The 17,687-nt window shown below is 47.2% G+C and overlaps 1 protein-coding gene and 1 pseudogene across 2 annotated transcripts; one reads left to right on the top strand and one right to left on the bottom strand.

Annotated features, from left to right (window-relative positions):
* Positions 1-3,895: 3,895 nt before the first annotated feature.
* LOC105488135 (zinc finger and SCAN domain-containing protein 5C-like) lies at positions 3,896-10,519 on the top strand. 2 transcript variants are annotated; one of them, XM_024794792.2, is made up of 5 exons: positions 3,896-3,945; positions 6,746-7,256; positions 8,088-8,291; positions 9,086-9,236; positions 9,502-10,519. In XM_024794792.2, the coding sequence occupies exons 2-5, from the start codon at positions 6,873-6,875 to the stop codon at positions 10,251-10,253; spliced, it is 1,491 nt and encodes a 496-aa protein (XP_024650560.2). In that variant the 5' UTR covers positions 3,896-3,945; positions 6,746-6,872; the 3' UTR covers positions 10,254-10,519. The 2 variants fall into 2 exon arrangements, with proteins under 2 accessions (XP_024650560.2, XP_070943187.1); XM_071087086.1 differs by lacking the exon at positions 3,896-3,945 and having other exon boundaries at positions 6,873-7,256; positions 9,505-10,253.
* A 5,589-nt stretch (positions 10,520-16,108) lies between these two features.
* On the bottom strand, positions 16,109-17,183 carry LOC105488134 (large ribosomal subunit protein eL13 pseudogene; annotated as a pseudogene).
* Between the last annotated feature and the right edge of the window lie 504 nt (positions 17,184-17,687).

Consider the following 17,687-nt stretch of genomic DNA (forward strand, 5'->3'; position numbering starts at 1 on the left):
TTAATCTCATTTGAGAGAAGCTTTCACATGTGAATTGCAAGACATTGAAAATAGTGGACACTCGGCCGGGCGCGGTGGCTCAAGCCTGTAATCCCAGCACTTTGGGAGGCCGAGACGGGCGGATCACGAGGTCAGGAGATCGAGACCATCCTGGCTAACACGGTGAAACCCCATCTCTACTAAAAAAAAAAAATACAAAAAAAAAAAAAACTAGCCGGGCGAGGTGGCGGGCGCCTGTAGTCCCAGCTACTCGGGAGGCTGAGGCAGGAGAATGGCGTGAACCCGGGAGGCGGAGCTTGCAGTGAGCTGAGATCCGGCCACTGCACTCCAGCCCGGGCGACAGAGCGAGACTCCGTCTCAAAAAAAAAAAAAAAAAAAAAAAAAAAGAACTAGGGTTCCCTAGTTCTCAGCCCCCTCAGTTAGGGCTCTCAAACACGAAAAGCCTTAACGGTGGGTGTGAATTGTACTGTGTGGATCATGGAGTTAATGTGGAATGATAAGTAAATGCTAGGCAGGATTAGATTACAATTTGGGAAGTTCGCACCATCAATTGGATGACACTAATCCATTCAAGTAGTGACTCATTCATTTTAATTTCAGAGGAAACCTCATCTAACCTTTAGGATAAAATGGAGGGCTGTCAATTTTACACTGATTCTGGATTAAATCCTTGGAAAATCTTAAGCCGCTTAACTCTGGGAACTTCAAACTTCTTGTGAATAGAACCTTCCTGATTTGTTTCGAAGATGCAATGAGACTGGGTCAGTAAAGTGCTCAATACAAGGTCATTTTGCCAAACAGTCGTAACAATTGTTTTCTGGTGCGTTTTCTCATACTTTATGATATTTTTCCTTCTTAACCACTGAGGTGTTGACAATGAGTTAGAGTTAAGAATGGAATTTTTCACTGGAATTCACTGGGAGCTGCCTAAACCACCATCTGCCTATGCAATTCCCCCGAATCCTCCCCTCCGGAAACTCACGGTGTGTTTCTGTGAAGAACATTGTTTGTATTTTGGTAGGGATCGCATCGAATCTGTAGATGTCTATTAATACTATGGTCTTTTTCACAATATTGATTCTTCCACCCCATGAACATGTCTTCCCATTTTCTGGGGTCCGCTTTAATATTTTTCATTAGCGTTTAATAGTTTTCCTTGTGGAAATCGTTCACCTCTTTGGTTAAATTTATTTCCAGGTTTTTGGGGTGTCTTTTGCTCTTGTAAATGAGATTGCTTTCTTGATTTTCTTTTTGCCACTAGTTCGTTGTTGGTGTATAAAAACACTACTTATTTTTGCATATGGACTTAGTATCTAGCCACTTTACTGAACTGGTTTATCAATTCTAAGAGTTTTACTGCTGGAGGTTTCAGGGGTTTTTATAGATGACATCATGTTGTTGGCAAAGAGAGACAATTCGACTTCCTCCTTCCGAATTGGATGCAGTTTGTTCCTTGCTCTGGCTTAGATTTTCCCAACACATTACTATTAACGAAGGTCACCAAGCTGAAGTTTGGAAACAGGTATACATTGTGATGCAGTCGCCAGGACCAAGTTAGTTAACATCTCCATCATCTCACATAGATACCATGTTCTTTCCTTTTTATCATTTATGTATTTATTTCTAAAGTATTGGGCTCAAGCAATCCTGCTTCTGCCTCCCTAGCAGGTAAGACTACAGACATAAGCCACATCTGGCTTTCTTTTGATAGCTTTTTTTTTTTTTTTCTTTGAGATGGAGTCTCATTCCGTCGCCCAGGCTGGAGTGCAGTGGAGCAATCTTGGCTCACTGCAACCTCTGGCAAGAGGATTGCTTGACCCAGGAATTAAGGAAATAAATAAATAATGAAAAGAAAATAGTCACTGTGTAAGTTGATGAATACATTAATTAGCTTTACTGTAGTGATAATTACACTATGTATAGGGATATGTAAACATCAGCATGGTGACCTTAGTCCCCAAGGATGGATAGAGACCAGGAATTGGAGAGCAGCCTGGGCAACATAGCGATACCCCCATCTTTACAAAAAATCTTTGTTAATTAACCAAGTATGGTGGTGCTTGCCTGTAACTGCAGATACTCAGGAGGCTGGAGCAGGAAGATCTCTTGAGCTCAGGAGTTCGAGGCTGCAGTGAGCTCTGAGTTTTCCATTGCACCCAGCCAAGGTGACACAGTGAGATCTTGGCTCTAAAAATAAGTAAATAAATAAACAAATTCACCCACAGAGGTAGGAGACCGCTACCAGAAAAACTATAAAATATTGATGAGAGGAAATGAAGAGGGCACAAAAATGGAAAGATATTCCATGTTTGTAAATCGGAAGAATTCATATTGTGAAAATGACCACAGTATTAATAGAGATCTACAGATCCATCACAATCCTTACCAAAATGCCAAACACATTCTTCATGGGAACATGACATGTTTCAAGAAGAGAGGATTGGAGGGAATTGGGTAGGTAGATGGTAGTTTTAGGCAGATTCTAGTTCATTCCACTTAAGAACTCCATTCTGAACTCTGACTCACTATCAACGCCTCAATTATTAACAAGGAAAAAAAATTATTAACAAGGAAAAATCACAAAGTATGAGAAAATTCATCAGGAAATAAGTGTCAGAACTTTTTGGCAAAATGACCTTGTATTGGGCACTTTACTGACATAATCTTTTTTTGTTTTGTTTTGTTTTGTTGATTTATTTATTTTTTTGCTTTTGAGACGGAGTTTCACTCTTGTTGCTCAGGCTGTAGTGCAATGGTGCGATCTCGGCTCACCGTAACCTCTGCCTCCCGGGTTCAAGTGATTCTCCTGCCTCAGCCTCCCGAGTAGCTGGGATTACAGGCATGTGCCATCATGCCTGGTTAATTTTGCATTTTTAGTAGAGATGGGGTTTCTCCATGTCGGTCAGGCTGGTCTCGAACTCCTGACCTTGTGATCTGCCCGCCGCGGCATCCCAAAGTGCTGGGATTACAGGCATAAGCCCCCACGTCCGGCCAAGATAATCTTATTTCATCTTCAAAACAACACATCAGGAAGGTAATAATTCCCTGGTGCTAGTCACAGGGAGTTTGAAGTTTCCGGAATTCAGCAGCTTAAGATTTCCCAAGGATTGAAACCAGAATCAGTATAAAGTGTACTTAATTGTCATTCCACATGGACTCCATGATCCACACAGTAAAATTCACACCCACCATTAAGGCTTTTCTTGCTCGAGAGGCCTCACTGAGGGGGTTGAGAATTAGGGAGCCCTCTGTGTGTCCATAAACCAGCTCCTACCATCCTAAAGTGAATGCAGAGAGGGGACCATGTGCCTTTCTCTGGTTCCCACTGTTTTTACCTAAGGGTAGGTTGGCTGATATCAAAGCAGTGATTTAGCCTAGTTCAAGCAGTTTTCCCATGTCAATTCCCAGATTTTGAAAAGTAAAAACTTATCACTACGATTCATTACGTATCAACAATGACTGTCCTTTTTCTTCAATATCTTGACATTCACAAGTGAAAGCTTTCCTCAAACTAGAGCAAATCACTGGCTTGATATTATTCAACCCATTCTTAACACGTCCTTTACTCATTAGGATATCACTGTCTGTGCCCTGAGGGGACCCAAAAGTGGTGAAAACTTGCAGATCTATAGTCCCTGAAGCCTCCAAATATTTCAGAAATATGAACTGTAATTCAGTAGAGCGGGAAAACCTATGTTATTTGCACGGTAGGCATTTTAATACATTAATTTCCTGTGGGTGGGGTTTCAATGAGAAATGTAATCAATGCTGATCCCCTTCAAAGGATTCTATGGCCCTAACCCAATCATGTGGGGGCCCAGGGGACTGGAAGAGAGGCCCGGAGTCCCGCGGGTTCTCTATAAATAGACACAGTTCAGCTCCAGACGACCAGTTGGAGGGTACATCCCAGAAGAGAGGAGGTTGGAGGCAGAAGCTGGGACAGAGGTAAGTGCCCAGTGGGGATGTCTGTGGGGTTTTGGAGTTGGCCTGCGGGGGTTGGTTTCAGAAAGACTTGGGTTGGGGGGTTGGTTTCAGAAAGATTTGGGTTGGGGCCTTGTTTTCAGAAAGATTTGGGTTCATTTTCCCAGGCATTTGCCCAGACACCTTGCTATATACTCCCAGAATTGAATATTAACCTGCGTACCTGCCTTTATTTTTTCCCGTGTCCCATTGCTTGTTTTAACGGGAAATGAACTGACAGCGAGTACAAAGTGGTTTCTAGGAACTGACAGCGAATACCAAGTGGTTTCTAGGAACAAAGTGGTTTCTAGGAATACAAAGTCTGTTTTTAGAGACAGGCTTTCACTGTGTTGCCCAGGCGGTTTTCAAACTCCTGGGCTCGAGTGATCCTCCTGAGCAGCAGCAGGTGCCCCTTGGCAAAATCACTTTTAATTCCAGAATTTCCAGCTGCCTTTTCATCTACTCTTTTAGCGATTTCCAATTATACAATACATTGTTATGGACTGAAGTCACCGTGTTGAACAATTGCTCTCTTGAATTGCTTTCTTCAACTCAAATTCATACCCTTAGACCTATATCTCCCCGACCCCCACCCCGGCCCTGTTAACCACCATTCTACTCACTGCTACTATGAGTCCACTGGGTTTTTGTTTGTTTGTTTGTTTTGGGAGACAGAGTTTTGCTCTTGTTGCCCAGGCTGGAGTGCAATGGCTTGATCTCTGCTTACTGCAACCACTGCTTCCTGGGTTGAAGCGATTCTCCTGCCTCAGTCTCCCGAGTAGTTGGGAATACAGGCATGTGCCACCACACCCGGCTAATTTTATATTTTTAGTAGAGATGGGGTTTCTCTATGTTGGTCAGGCTGGTCTTGAACTCCTGACCTCAAGTGATCCGCCTGCCTCGGTCTCCTAAAGTGCTGGGATTACAGGCGTGAGCCACCGCGCTCCGCCTGAGTCCACTGGGTTTTAAATTATTGTTTATGTTATTTACTTCTTTTATTTTTAAAATTATTTTGTAATTTCAAGTTTTATTTTAAATTTGGGGTGTACCTGTGCAGATTGGTTACATAAGTATATTGAGTGATGCTGAGGTTTGGGGTATGACTCATCCCGTCACGCAGGACGTGAGGCCAGCAACCAGTGGGTAGTTTTTCAACCTTCCCTCCCTCCATCCCTCCAGAGTTTCACTGTTTTGGAGCCCACATCCTGATTCCCTTTCCTCTGTGTACATGCCCAGGAGCAGGATTGCCGGAGCATGCAGTTGTTGCACTTTTCATTTTCTGAGGAGCTTCTATACTGTCTCCCATATCAGCTGCTCTAATTTACATCCCAACACAGGGCGCAGAGGATCCCTTTCCCCCAAATCCTCACCAACACTCGTTCCATGTGTCTTTTTGGGAACAGCCACTCTAGCAGGCGTGAGGGGTGCCTTGTGGTTTGGATTTGCATGTCCCCGAAGATGAGTGATGATGAACGCCTTTTCCTGGACCTGCTGGCCATTCACATGTCTTCATCTGAGATGTCCACACAGGCGCCTTGCCCTCCTTCTAGTGGGTTATGTGTTTTCTCGCTTTGGAGTCATTTGAGTTGCTAATGTTTTGCACAGGAGCCTCTTGTGAGATGTGTGGTGTGTAAATATTGCCTCCTCCTCTGGGTAGTCCCCCCACTCTGCTGATTGTCTCCCTGTCTCTCTGTTCTGCACTTGCTCAGATTCCTTCCAAGAAGTGTAGGGTATTCGTCCTCCAGGCTACCAGTGACCTTTCCTGAGACCCCCCTGGCAGTTTTTTATCCTCTCTGCAGACCTTCGGGTTGCTCCCCCTGCCTGTATCTAGGACAGCAGGGCTGCGTTCTCATAGCTGTTGAACTTGGACAATAATTGATGCCTGGAGAGTATCACCCAGTGGCTCCTGCCTGATAAAGCTAGGTTTAGCAATTAACTTTGAAAAACCTTATTATTGTATGAACCCACTTCTTTAAAATATCAAGGAGCACTAGACTTTAAATCTGTGTTCTGGGATGAGCCTAAGAATAGAGAAACCCTTAGAGAGAGAAGGTAGATTAGTGATTTCCAGGGGCTGGGGTGGGTGGGCAGGGGGTGATCACTGATGGGGATGGGGTTCCTTTTGGGGCGATGAGATAATTCTGGAACTAGTCAGTGGTGATGGTTGCACAGCATGGGGCATGTCTTAGTCCCATGAAATTGTGCACCTGGAGAAGATAAATATGAGGAAATTTATGAATGTGCATTTTACCAAAAAGCAAAATATCTGTGTAGGTGCTTAATCCTCATAGGATTCTTTAGTGCTGTCCCTTCTCTGGAGCGAATAATTCTGGGGTTAAGAAGGTTTGTTGGGGGACAATCTTACATTGTAACTATTTTTATTTGTCTTATTGCATAATTATGACTAAGGATTTGCCTTGGATCTTATCTTGATAAGAAAACATAAATAATTGACATGATTGTTGCATCAGATTTTAGGCGCTTCACATTACTGTCCTATTTGATTTACAGTCAAAAACAATGTTGTTCGATGGGCAGGAAAACCAATTCAGCCTTTGCACAATGATCCCCTAGAGATCAGATCCAGGGGAGCATTCAGGTTTTACTCCAGAACATGTAGTCAGGTGTAGACACTGGAAGAAGAACAGAGTGGATTCATTTCCATGGTGCTGAGTCCAATGCTAGAGAGGAAATGGGGTCTGGGATTGGGATGAGGGATTTGGAAGGGAGGGGTGGGTAGAGTAGAAACTTCAACTAATAGAGCTCATGCTTTTTTTCCCTGCAGACTTCTGAAGGAACAGTGAATCTGTTACTGAGAAAAACCAGGGGCGATCTGTGTAGATAGGTCGCAATTAGATACCAGCTACTGGAAGAGCTTTCTCAGAGGCTGATTGAAATATTCTCCTCTAGATATGGCTGCAAATTGCACATCCTCATGGGGTCTGGGAGAACCCTGCAACAGACCTAGGTCAGAGACTGCATGGTCTATGGCATCCCTGGGAACTCAACTTGGAAATCACGACGTGGACCCTGAGATTTCTCACGTGAACTTCAGGATGTTCACCTGCCCGGAGGAGTCGGACCCCATCCAGGCTCTGAGGAAACTCACTGAGCTGTGCCATCTGTGGCTGAGGCCCGACCTCCACACCAAAGAGCAGATCCTGGACATGCTGGTGATGGAGCAGTTCATGATCTCCATGCCCCAGGAGCTCCAGGTCTTAGTCAAGGTGAACGACGTGCAGAGCTGCAAAGACCTGGAGGACCTGCTACGAAACCACAGAAGACCCAAGAAATGGGTGAGTGGGACCCTCCTGATTGGTGCAGGGAAGGGGAGCTGGGATGGGGGCTGCACGGTGCACCTGGACTGGAGAGGACCCGAGGGGCTGCTCTAGGTCGGGGCTTCCAAGTAGAGGAGAGTTTGCCCGTCAGGGGCACATGGCAGTGTCTGGGGACAGTTTTTGGTTGTCACAACGGGGAGGACAGGAGATGCTGCTAAGCATTCTCCAAAGCTCAGGACAACCCCCCTGACAAATAATCATCCATATTCAAATGTCAGGTGTGCTGAGATGGCCAATTCCTGGTGTAGGCGATGGACAGACAGAGGGGATGCAGGGACCCACACACTGTGAGGCCAACATGAAAGAAAGACGTTGGTAAAATACAATACCTGATGGAATGTAGGGGAGGAGGCATTAGAGTGAACTGAAGGGGGGCCCAGAAGTCCCATCCTGAGGCAGGGAAAGTGGTTGGTATCAGAGATCCAGGGATCTGCCTCCAGGTCCCCATATGAGCCCCTAAGTTCTAACACAAGGTGAGCTGCCATCAGCCAATTGCGTTGGATTCACCCAGAATATTTCTCCCTGTCTTCTCTTTGGTTTAGACTCTTTCATCTAAAGGACCCATATTTGTGTACTTATCTAGAAAATTCCAGGTGCAGGCAGGTGCTGGAGTCTAGAGAGGAAAAAATTCAGACAGGATTGCTGTATCCACAGAGCTGACTCTGCATCGGGAAGGCAGATTTGAACATTAATTACAGTCAAGTGTGAGCATTATGGCAGGACCCAGGGAATATGAGAGCTACTTTCAGGTTCTCATGGTGAGTCTGATTGTCTTTTTTCCCTCTACAGTTTGTAGTCAACTTGCTCGGCAAGGAATATCTCATTCAGGACTCAGATGTCAAGATGGCTGAAGGCCCCGCCAGTGTCTGGGATGATCCGAGAGACGTGTCCAGCCAGCAGGCCTCCTCTGTGAAACAGATGCGTCCATGGGAACGCCAGGCCCACCGAGAGCTGCAGATCCTGCCCAGGGTCCCTGCACGGTCCAGGAGGCAGGTGAGTGTGTGACGCCTTGATGTCTGGGTGGAGGTGAGAGAAGGAACGGGAGGAAGTCGTGTGGCTGCTGGACTGATTGACAGATTTGGCACAGGACAAGATTAGAACCATTCCCCATGGACATGGTACATCCCCAGACATTCATTCCTGAGCCATCTCAGAGAGGGAAACCTCATCTACTTTTCCCTCCACCATGAGAGCTTTTAGCATTTAGGGTGGGGGGGGGGGGGTAAGAAATGATCTCAGTGAAGTGAGGGAGGCAGTTGGCACAGATGAATGAAGATCCCTTCCCCATAGCCAGTTACCTCAAAGACATTTCATGTAATAATTCAGCAAGGAACCCACTTTCTACAGATTGTCAATTTCTTAATTTGAGGAATGTTTCTCAACTGGTGATGTTGCCTTTCCGGACATATGACCATGTCTGGAGACACTTTTGTTTGGCATTCTCGGGGGTGATGGGGTGTTAGTAGCATCTAGAGGGTGGAGGCGGGGCCTCTGCTCTGCACAGGAGCGCCCCCTCCAGGAGGGTGATGCAGCCCCAGTGCCAGTGGTGCCAGGGCTGAGGGGTCTCCACCTAGAGTCATGTTCCTTCCAGCCTCAGGGGCAGGGAGACGTTGGCAGGGCAGGAAGAAATATGCTCAGAGAACCAAAGAGTGAAAACCACCACACCTGTATCATTGGTGTGGTGTGGTGGTTTTGAATGTTGGTGCATTCAATCAGGAAAAGGCAGAGATGCCTAAACTTCCCCCAGTTTAGACATGGAGTCATTGCTCTTGGTTTTTCATTGTCAGGAAGAGGACTTCCTGCTTCCAGAGACTAACGTCATGAAAGGTGACCCAAAGGCTCTGAGCCCCAAGCCGACCTTGAAGAAGGACCTGGAGGAAGACTGGGAGGAGAAACCAGGACTTACATCCCCAGAGCCTCAGCTTCCAAATGGTCCTAGTAAGTATGAAGACTTAGACCTGTGTGGAGATAGCCCCTCTCTTCTGGCGTGCAGGAGTGGGGTCCCAGCGTTATCATGTCTGGGGGAGCTGGCACTCAGCTGCCAAAGCCTCTCCACCCCCCACTCTCCAGAGACCTACGGTCCAATGTCTTAAGCTTGAACTTGAGGGGAAGTTTTCACACAAGGTCAGTGTTTGGTTGCAATGAGTTTGGTGTATTGAAAATGCGCTTTATTAACTGTTGTGTGTGGAATCCCTTCTTCCAGCAGATCTGGTGAGAGCAAAGGAGGAGAAGGAATCCCCAAAAAGAGCCTCTGTGGAAAATGTGGATGCCGACACACCTTCTGCCTGCGTTGTGGAGAGAGAAGCTTCGACTCACAGCAGGAACAGAGGAGAGGCTCCGAATCTCAGAGGCCCCAAAAGAAGCAAACTAGATGCCACCTCCATTTCCCAAGAAGAGCCTCAAGGAGGAGCCACACCTGTGGGCAACAGAGAATCCCCGGGACAAGCTGAGATCAATCCAGTTCATTCCCTGGACCCTGCGGGCCTGGTCATTCACCCCGATGGCCAAGGAGTTAGGGAACTGCTGCCCTTTGCATGTGAGGTGTGCAGTAAGAGGTTTAAATATCACAGCAAGCTAGCCACCCACAAGAAATCACACACAGGAGAGAGACCCTTTCAATGTAATCTCTGTGGGAAGTGTTTCAGGCAGCGCATAGGCCTCGAATTTCACCAGCGAACCCACACCGGCGAGAGGCCCTACGCGTGTGACATCTGCTGGAAGCAGTTCACCCAGAAGTCCTACCTGAAGTGTCACAGGAGAAGCCACACAGGGGAGAAGCCCTTCGAATGTAAAGACTGCAAGAAAGTTTTCACCTACAAGGCGAATCTGAAGGAGCACCAGCGCACCCACTCCGGAGAGAGACCTTACATATGTCCCAAGTGTTCAAGAGCCTTCGGTCGGCCTGCAACCTTGAGACGCCACCAGAAAACACATCCGGAAACCACTTCACAGTGACTTCGTCATCGGGTCTGCATCTTCCGCACCAAGAAAATGTGAATGATGACTTCTCACCGATGTTATCAGATGACATCTGACACACGAAGGGCGCCTGGCACACACAGGGGTGCCCTAGACAGGAATTCCCAGGATGTTTGTTTAAATTTTTTTCCTCCCCAGTGAATTCTGGTTTTTGTTTTATTATGTCTATTGTTATAGGCTTATTTTGGTTTGTGTTGCTGTTCTTTCAATAAACAAACATCTTATTAGTTTTCAATATTTTGTAACAAAAAACGGAGTCTCCTGAGGGACATGCTGTTACCCACTGTTTTGCTGTAAAGTACAATTGTCCAAGGAGGGTGTCCAGATGAAATACACAATATGCCTGGGAAAATGTGGGTTTCAGATAAAACATTTTTTTTAGTATCACCATGTTCTAAATTATTCGTTATTCTTCTCAAACTCAGCTTTTATTGGGTATCCTAAACAGTTTTCTTTTTTTTTTTTCCCCTATTCTTTTTTTTTTTGAGATGGGGTCTCCCTCTCTCAACCAGGCTGGATTGCAGTAGCAGGATCATCGCCCACTGCAGCCGTGACCTTCCAGGCTCAAGCAATCCTCCCGTCTAAGCCTCCCAAGTAGCTGGGACTGCAGGATCATACCACCACTTCAGCTAATTTTCGTGTTTTTTTGTGGAGATGAAGATTTGCCTTGTTGCCCAGGGTGGTCTTGAACTCCTGAGTACAGGTGATCCACCTGCCTTGGCCTCCTTAAATGCTGGCATTACAGGCATGAGCTGCTGTGCCCTGTATAGTTTTTATTAGACTTTATTATAATTATGATATTCAAATTTTTTGAAATTTTTTTGTAGTGATGGGATTTTTTGTTGCCCAGGCTGGTGTGGTGTGAGCCACCACACCCGGCTCTAGACTTTCTTTTTCAGAGCTGTTTTAGGTTCACAGGGAAATTCAGTGGACAGCACAGATTTCCCCTAGACTCCCTCCCCACACAGCACAGCCTCTCCCCGCCCAGCAGCCCCAGCAGAGCAGTGCATCTGTTCCATCAGTGAGCCTGCCCAGACACGTCACCAGCACCCAGAGTCCATGGTGTCCATTAGGGCTCGCTCTGCGTGTCGTACATCCTGTGGGTTTGGACAAAGGCCTCATGAGGATCCACCATTGGAGTATCATGGGGGCTATTTTCACTGCCCCTCGAATCTTCTCTGCTGTGCCTATTTATGTTGCTGGCCTGGATTGTGTATTTTTTGGTCTAAATTTGGCAATCTCTAAATTCCTGATTTGACTCTTGGACTACATAGGCATTGGGAGTCTCTGGGGACCAGTTGGTCTTAGTGATAGTACCATATCCTGAAGGCTTTGTTGATCCAGAGATGGGTGGGCCCCAAACTCAGAGCTTCTGTTTTAGTAGGCTGGGGGTGGGGCTGGATTCATTTATTAAAGGCTACTTTTTTAAGACTTTGGTTCTTGTCATCTTAATTTAAAGGAATTGCATCAAGAGACACACAGCAAAGAGATGCAGCATAGAGCAACTGATTGCAAAGGAAATAGGGTATTTTGAAAGTTAAGTGCGGAATAGACAGGACATGCTGGGAGCAAGGATTCAGGGCTGGCTGCTCCTGAGGATGAGACAGCAAAGACCTGCTCAAGGGAGACTCCTCTTTATGGGAGTCTCGGATGATCACACACAAGGGGGTGGGAAGAGGTGTTACTAAGGAAGGAGACCACTACCCCTACTGCCGTCCTCCTTCCCCCACCTTGCCTAGTTCACAAGACAGGGGGAAAGAGAGAGAACAAAAAGTTATAAAGAAACAAAAGTAAGATAAATAGCCAGACAACCTTGGCACTGCCACCCGGCCCTAGGAGTTAAAAAAAAGTAATAATAATTATTACATCAACCCTTGACCTAAACTACTTGTGTTATCTGTAAATTCCAGACACTGTATGAAAAAAGCATTGTAAAACTTTCTGTTCTGTTAGCTGATGCATGTAGCCCCCAGTCACGTTTCCCACGCTCGCTCGATTTGTCACAACCCTTTCACGTGGACCCCTTAGAATTGTAAGTCTTTAAAAAGGCCAAGAATTTCTTTTTCCGGGAGCTTGGCTCTTAAGACGCGAGTCTGCCGATGCTCCCAGCCAAATAAAAAAGCTCTTCCTTCTTTAATCCGGTGTCTGAGGAGTTTTGTCTGTGGCGTGTCCTGCTACATTACTAGTAAGCTTGTTCTGGGTGGTCCTCTGGGCACACAGGGGGGCGTAGCTGTGCACATGTCTCTTTAGGATCTTAAGTCTCCATCCAGGGGTGTATTTTTACTACTATAATGAGCAAAGGGTCAGTTTGTGAACAGGTAAAATCAAAATGCTCATGCTCTCTACAGGGAAACTCTCTTTTGCAGATGGCTTTGTGTGAATGAATTCAATTAGAAAGTGAAGGCTGGGGCTTATTGTGTTGGCTGTACGGTCCCCGCCGGCGCTGTGTTTGGAGGACACGGTCACCTTCTTGACTACCTATCCTGCCTCACCCAGGTCCCTTTAGGAGAAAGATTCCTTGAGGTAGAAACTTGAGTCTACCATCGAATGTACACAGACTCCCGTTTAATTCAAGAAGTGGACGTTGGGTGGGTAGTGGTTCTCCGTTTAGATGATTGAGTCCAACATCCTTCTCCAGACACAGAAAATGTGTTGCTGATACAACCTGCCCATTTAATTTAAATCATGGTTCTCTATGATCCATTCACCACATCCGACATTTCTTTAGAGCTTCATTTTCCAATTTTTCTACATGTTGGAGTCACTTGAGGAGTTTTTTCAACATTTTTTAAAAAGCAATGTCTGGGGTCCAACCCTGAGGCAATGATGTGATTGGCTGAGGATGTGGCCCCTGTGTTGAGAGTTTATAAAACTCCCCAGGTGATCAAACGTGTGACTGAGTCTGGCAGGTCAGTTTTCTGATTGTCTGGTCACTCCAATTCCTGTTCTCTCATGGGAATGAGTGAGTTCATTTCCATGGCGGGGTCACGCACCTCCATTCCCAGTCTAAAGAAGGTAGACTCCACTGCTGGCTCCTACCCGTCCTGGACAGGGATCCCTCCTGCTGTGGCTGGCTGCATGCACCACTCTAGGGACTGCCCCTCATGGCTAAGGATGTACCTGGCACTGGGTGGCCTTTGCACTGCTGCTCCTTATCCACCTATGTGCTCTGAGCTAAGAGCTTGATTTACCTGATGTCCTGACTGACGATGAAAACAAGATACCCACTGCAACCTCAAAAAAGCCCAGTGCAGCTGGGCGTGGTGGCTCACGCCTGTAATCCCAACTACTTGGGAGGCTGAGGCAGGAGAATCGCTTGAACCCGGGAGGGGGAGCTTGCAGTGAGCCAAGATCACGCCATTGCACTCCAGCCTGGGCGACAGAGTGAGACTCCGTCTCAAAAAAAAAAAAAAAAGAAGAAAAAAGAAATGTATTTAAAGCCGTAATGTGTCAGAATAAAGAGAAAGATAAAAAAGAAAAAAGTATGAAAAAATTAGTAGGACAAAGTCTTTGTTCTCATAAAACTTGCAGAATAAAGAACCAATGCTAAGGCAGGAAAAGAAGAGTGGGGCCAGGTTATCTGTATTATCTGCTTAATTGAAGTTCAGCTTACCAATCACAATGAGAGTTTAAGATAAAAAGAGGATAGGCCGGGCGCGGTGGCTCATGTTTGTAATCCCAGCACTTTGGGAGGCCAAGGCGGGCGGATTACGAGGTCAGGAGTTCGAGACCAGCCTGCCCAACATGGTGAAACCCTATCTGTACTAAAAATACCAAACTTAGCTGGGCGTGGTGACACATGCATGTAATCCCAGCTACTCAGGAGGCTGAGGCAGGAGAATCGCTTGGAGCCAGGAGGCAGAGGTTGCACTCCAGCCTGGGGGACAGAGCGAGACTGTCTCAGGAAAAAAAAAAAAAAAAAAGATAAAAAGAGGTACAGAGTACAGTTCTTGCCTTCAAGAGGTTTCTGGTCCAATAAATAGACAGCTAACCCTACAGTATGAGTCTGTTTCCGTGCAGATACATAAGACCCATACCTCTAGCTTGAGGTGGGTGCTCCTGGCATCAGGCTGTATGTGGTGTCGTAAAACTTTCTCCAACTGAGGATCTCTAAATCAGGTCCTCAGCCTAGAACTCTCAAGCTTCTGGTAACCTAGGCTGAGGGAGGCAGGAGACTGGGGAAATAGCAGAGATGTTGGTCAAAGGATACAAAATTTCAGTTAGACAGGAAAAGTGTTTAAGAAATCTATTGTACAGCATGGAGACTGCAGCCATTAGCAACGTATTGCATGTCTGAAAATTGCTAACATAGAATTTTCTTTCTTTCTTTTTTTTTTTTTTTGAGACAGGAGTTTCGCCCTGCTGCCCAGGCTGGAGTGCAATGGCATGATCTCAGCTCACTGCATCCTACGCCTTCTGGGTTCAAGCAATTCTCCCGCCTCAGCCTCCTGAGTAGCTGGGATTACAGTCCGTGCCACCATGCCCGGCTACTTTTTGAATTTTTAGTAGAGACAGGGTTCACCATATCGACCAGGCTGGTCTCGAACTACTGACCTCGTGATCCGCCCACCTTGGCCTCCCAAAGTGCTGGGATTACAGGCGTGAGCCACTGTGCCCAGCCTTTTTTTTTTTTTCCTTTTTGTATGTTTTTGTAGAGATGGGGTTTCATCATGTTGCCCAGGCTGGTCTTTAACTCCTGAGCCCAACCTACCCACCTGCCTCAGCTTCTCAGAGTGCTGAGATTATAGGCATGAGCTACCGCATTCGGCGCTATGGGCTATTTTCAAGGTATCTTCTGAGAAAATGTTAAATAGAAGTCAGAAAGCTACTCTGTGAAGGCAGAGGCATTCGCTGGAGCTGTGAGTGAGGTACCTGCAATGTCTAGATTTTAATTTTAGGAGTCGGCAACGTCAACCCAATTCTACCTGTCAGACCAATTCAACAATTCAAATAGCGGCAGCTCCACCTACTAGTACAACGGGTCAAGTTTTCACGTTTCACATGTGCCTACAGGATGGGACTTGGCAGGCTTGAGTTGAGATTTATGCTTGTTTCCATTTAGCTTTGGATAATTGTGAAAACCAAGTCATTTAAATCATTTTGTGCAAACATCGTTGTGTGTAAAAACGGTATCCACGTTTTGTCTTTGAAACGGTCCCCGCCCTCCGCTCGTTATTGTATTGAGAATGAAATGAGAGGACATACTTGGCACCTGGAGATGATTGGCTATTACAGTTGTGCACCATAAGGGTAAATGGTTCCATTGTTTGATGAGCCGTCCTGGCGCTGGGTGGATCAGCCACTTCTAAACAGATAAGGAATGGCTAGAAAGCTCTTGTGCCAAACCAACTTGAAGCATACTCACCCACACGGAATCCCTCCACGTTTATTTTAATTAATTAATTAATTAATTAACCCACACGGAATCCCTCTACGTTTATTTTAATTAATTAATTAATTAATTAATTAGTTTATTTGAGACGGAGTCTTGCTCTGTCGCCCAGGCTGGAGTGCAGTGGTGTGACCTTGGGTCACTGCAAGCTCCACCTCCCAGGTTCATGCCATTCTCCTGCCTCAGCCTCCCGAGGAGCCGGGATTACAGGTGCCCGCCACCACGCCCGGCTAATTTGTGTATTTTAGTAGAGACAGGGAGGGTTTCACTGTGTTGCCCAGGCTGGTCTTGAACATCCTGAGCTCAGGCAATCCACCCGCCTCGGCCTCCCAAAGTGATAGGATTACAGGCGTGAGCCACCGTGCGGGGCAAATCCCTCTACTTTTCTTTTTCTTTCTTAAAAAACAAAAACAAAAACAAAAGAAAACAAAAACGACCAACAGTGCTTTAACACGAAAGTAAGGCATAATCCAGGGCTTGGACTGTCTTTCAAGAAAAGCCCAAACGCCCTGCCAGGAAGTCACAGCCACGAAGCCCCATCCCAGGCCCCGCTGCTCCTGGGAAACACATCACGTGGAGACCCAGCAAAACTGCTGACTGATTGCAAGTTCCCAGGAGGGCTTTATTTTTCCTTTTCAACGTCTTGTTCTGCAGCTTCCTTGGCTCTTTTTTGCCGGGATGCCGAAGAGCCGGGCGTTGGCACGGGCCACGCGGAGACTAGCGAAGGCTTCGAAATTCTTCTCCTCAGTGATGACTCGAGCTTTCTCCTTATGGGCATTCGGGATGGGCATGACCGGTCCTCTCAGCTGAGTGGCCTGTTTCAGTTCTTCAGCGGAACTGTCTCCCTTCTTGGGCGCCGAGGGCTTCCTGGGGAAGCGGATAAGGTTGGAGCGGGGCTCCTTCAGCCGCTGCGTGTTGGCATGCAGGGACTCCGCCTCCTCCGATCCACAGAAACGCCGGTGGTCCAGGCCACCTTCTTGTGCGTGCCGGCCACCCTGAGCTCCTCCAGGCGGCAGCCGCAGCCGAGCGCACCTTCGCGTGGTAGCAGCGCACGTTGCGCCGGATCCGGGCGGGGCGAGGCTGCACGCCTTGGCGTGTCCGGCCTGGCGCCTGCGTCTCTTCCGGCGGGCTGGTGGAACCACGTGGCCAGGCGCCGCTGCAGCCCTTGTGGAAATGGGGCTTCGAGATCATGTCATTCCGGCTGGGCGCCATGGCTGCCTGCGGCCCTGCGGCTGCAGACGGGAAGGGAGCCAGTGAGGGGCCGGGACCCTGCAGGCCTCCGCCCTGAACCCTCCAGCCTGGGCCGGGGGCTGCGCCTAGAGCCCGGGCCCAGTCCAACGTTGTCTGCGAAGAAGGAGCCCTTCCATGCCTGCCGTGGCTTCAGCGTCAGGCCGATGGCGCTGGATGGAGCCCGAAGGCCAAGACCCCAAATCCCTCTGCTTTTCTAAGAAATCGCCCTACTGTCTTCTCTCTTTTTTTTTTTTGGACGATCTGCAACTTGTTTTCACACCTGATTAAAAAATAAATACTACTGTTCTCCCCAAGATTTCCCTTTGATACAGTAGGTGAACAAAATAGATTTATTCCCCCCCCCCCCCCCCCCCCCGGCAAATACCAGCAGACACTTCCTGGCACCCCACACTGTATTGGCATGGGTGTTAACAGTCCCAGGTCAGATGTGCAGCGTTTCAGGTGGGATACACTGCAACAAGGATCTAACTGCGGAGTCATCCTCAGAATCCCATTCAGTCACGGGGCTGCCCTTCTAAGCTGGCAGAAAAGGAACCCGGGTCAGGCACCGTGAACACACACGGTAACTCACACCTGTAATCCCAGCACTCTGGGAGGTTGAGGGAGGAGGATTGATCAAGCCCAGGAGTTGGAGACCCGCCTGGGCAACATAGTGAGACCCCTACTCTATAAATAATTTAAAAATTAGCTGGGTGTGGTGGCACACACCTGTAGTCCCAGCTACTTGGGAGGCTGAGGCAGGATACTCACTTAGGCCCAGCTTCCCA

This window comes from Macaca nemestrina, chromosome 20, assembly GCF_043159975.1.
Source record: "Macaca nemestrina isolate mMacNem1 chromosome 20, mMacNem.hap1, whole genome shotgun sequence".
NCBI classification, from domain to species: Eukaryota; Metazoa; Chordata; class Mammalia; order Primates; family Cercopithecidae; genus Macaca; species Macaca nemestrina.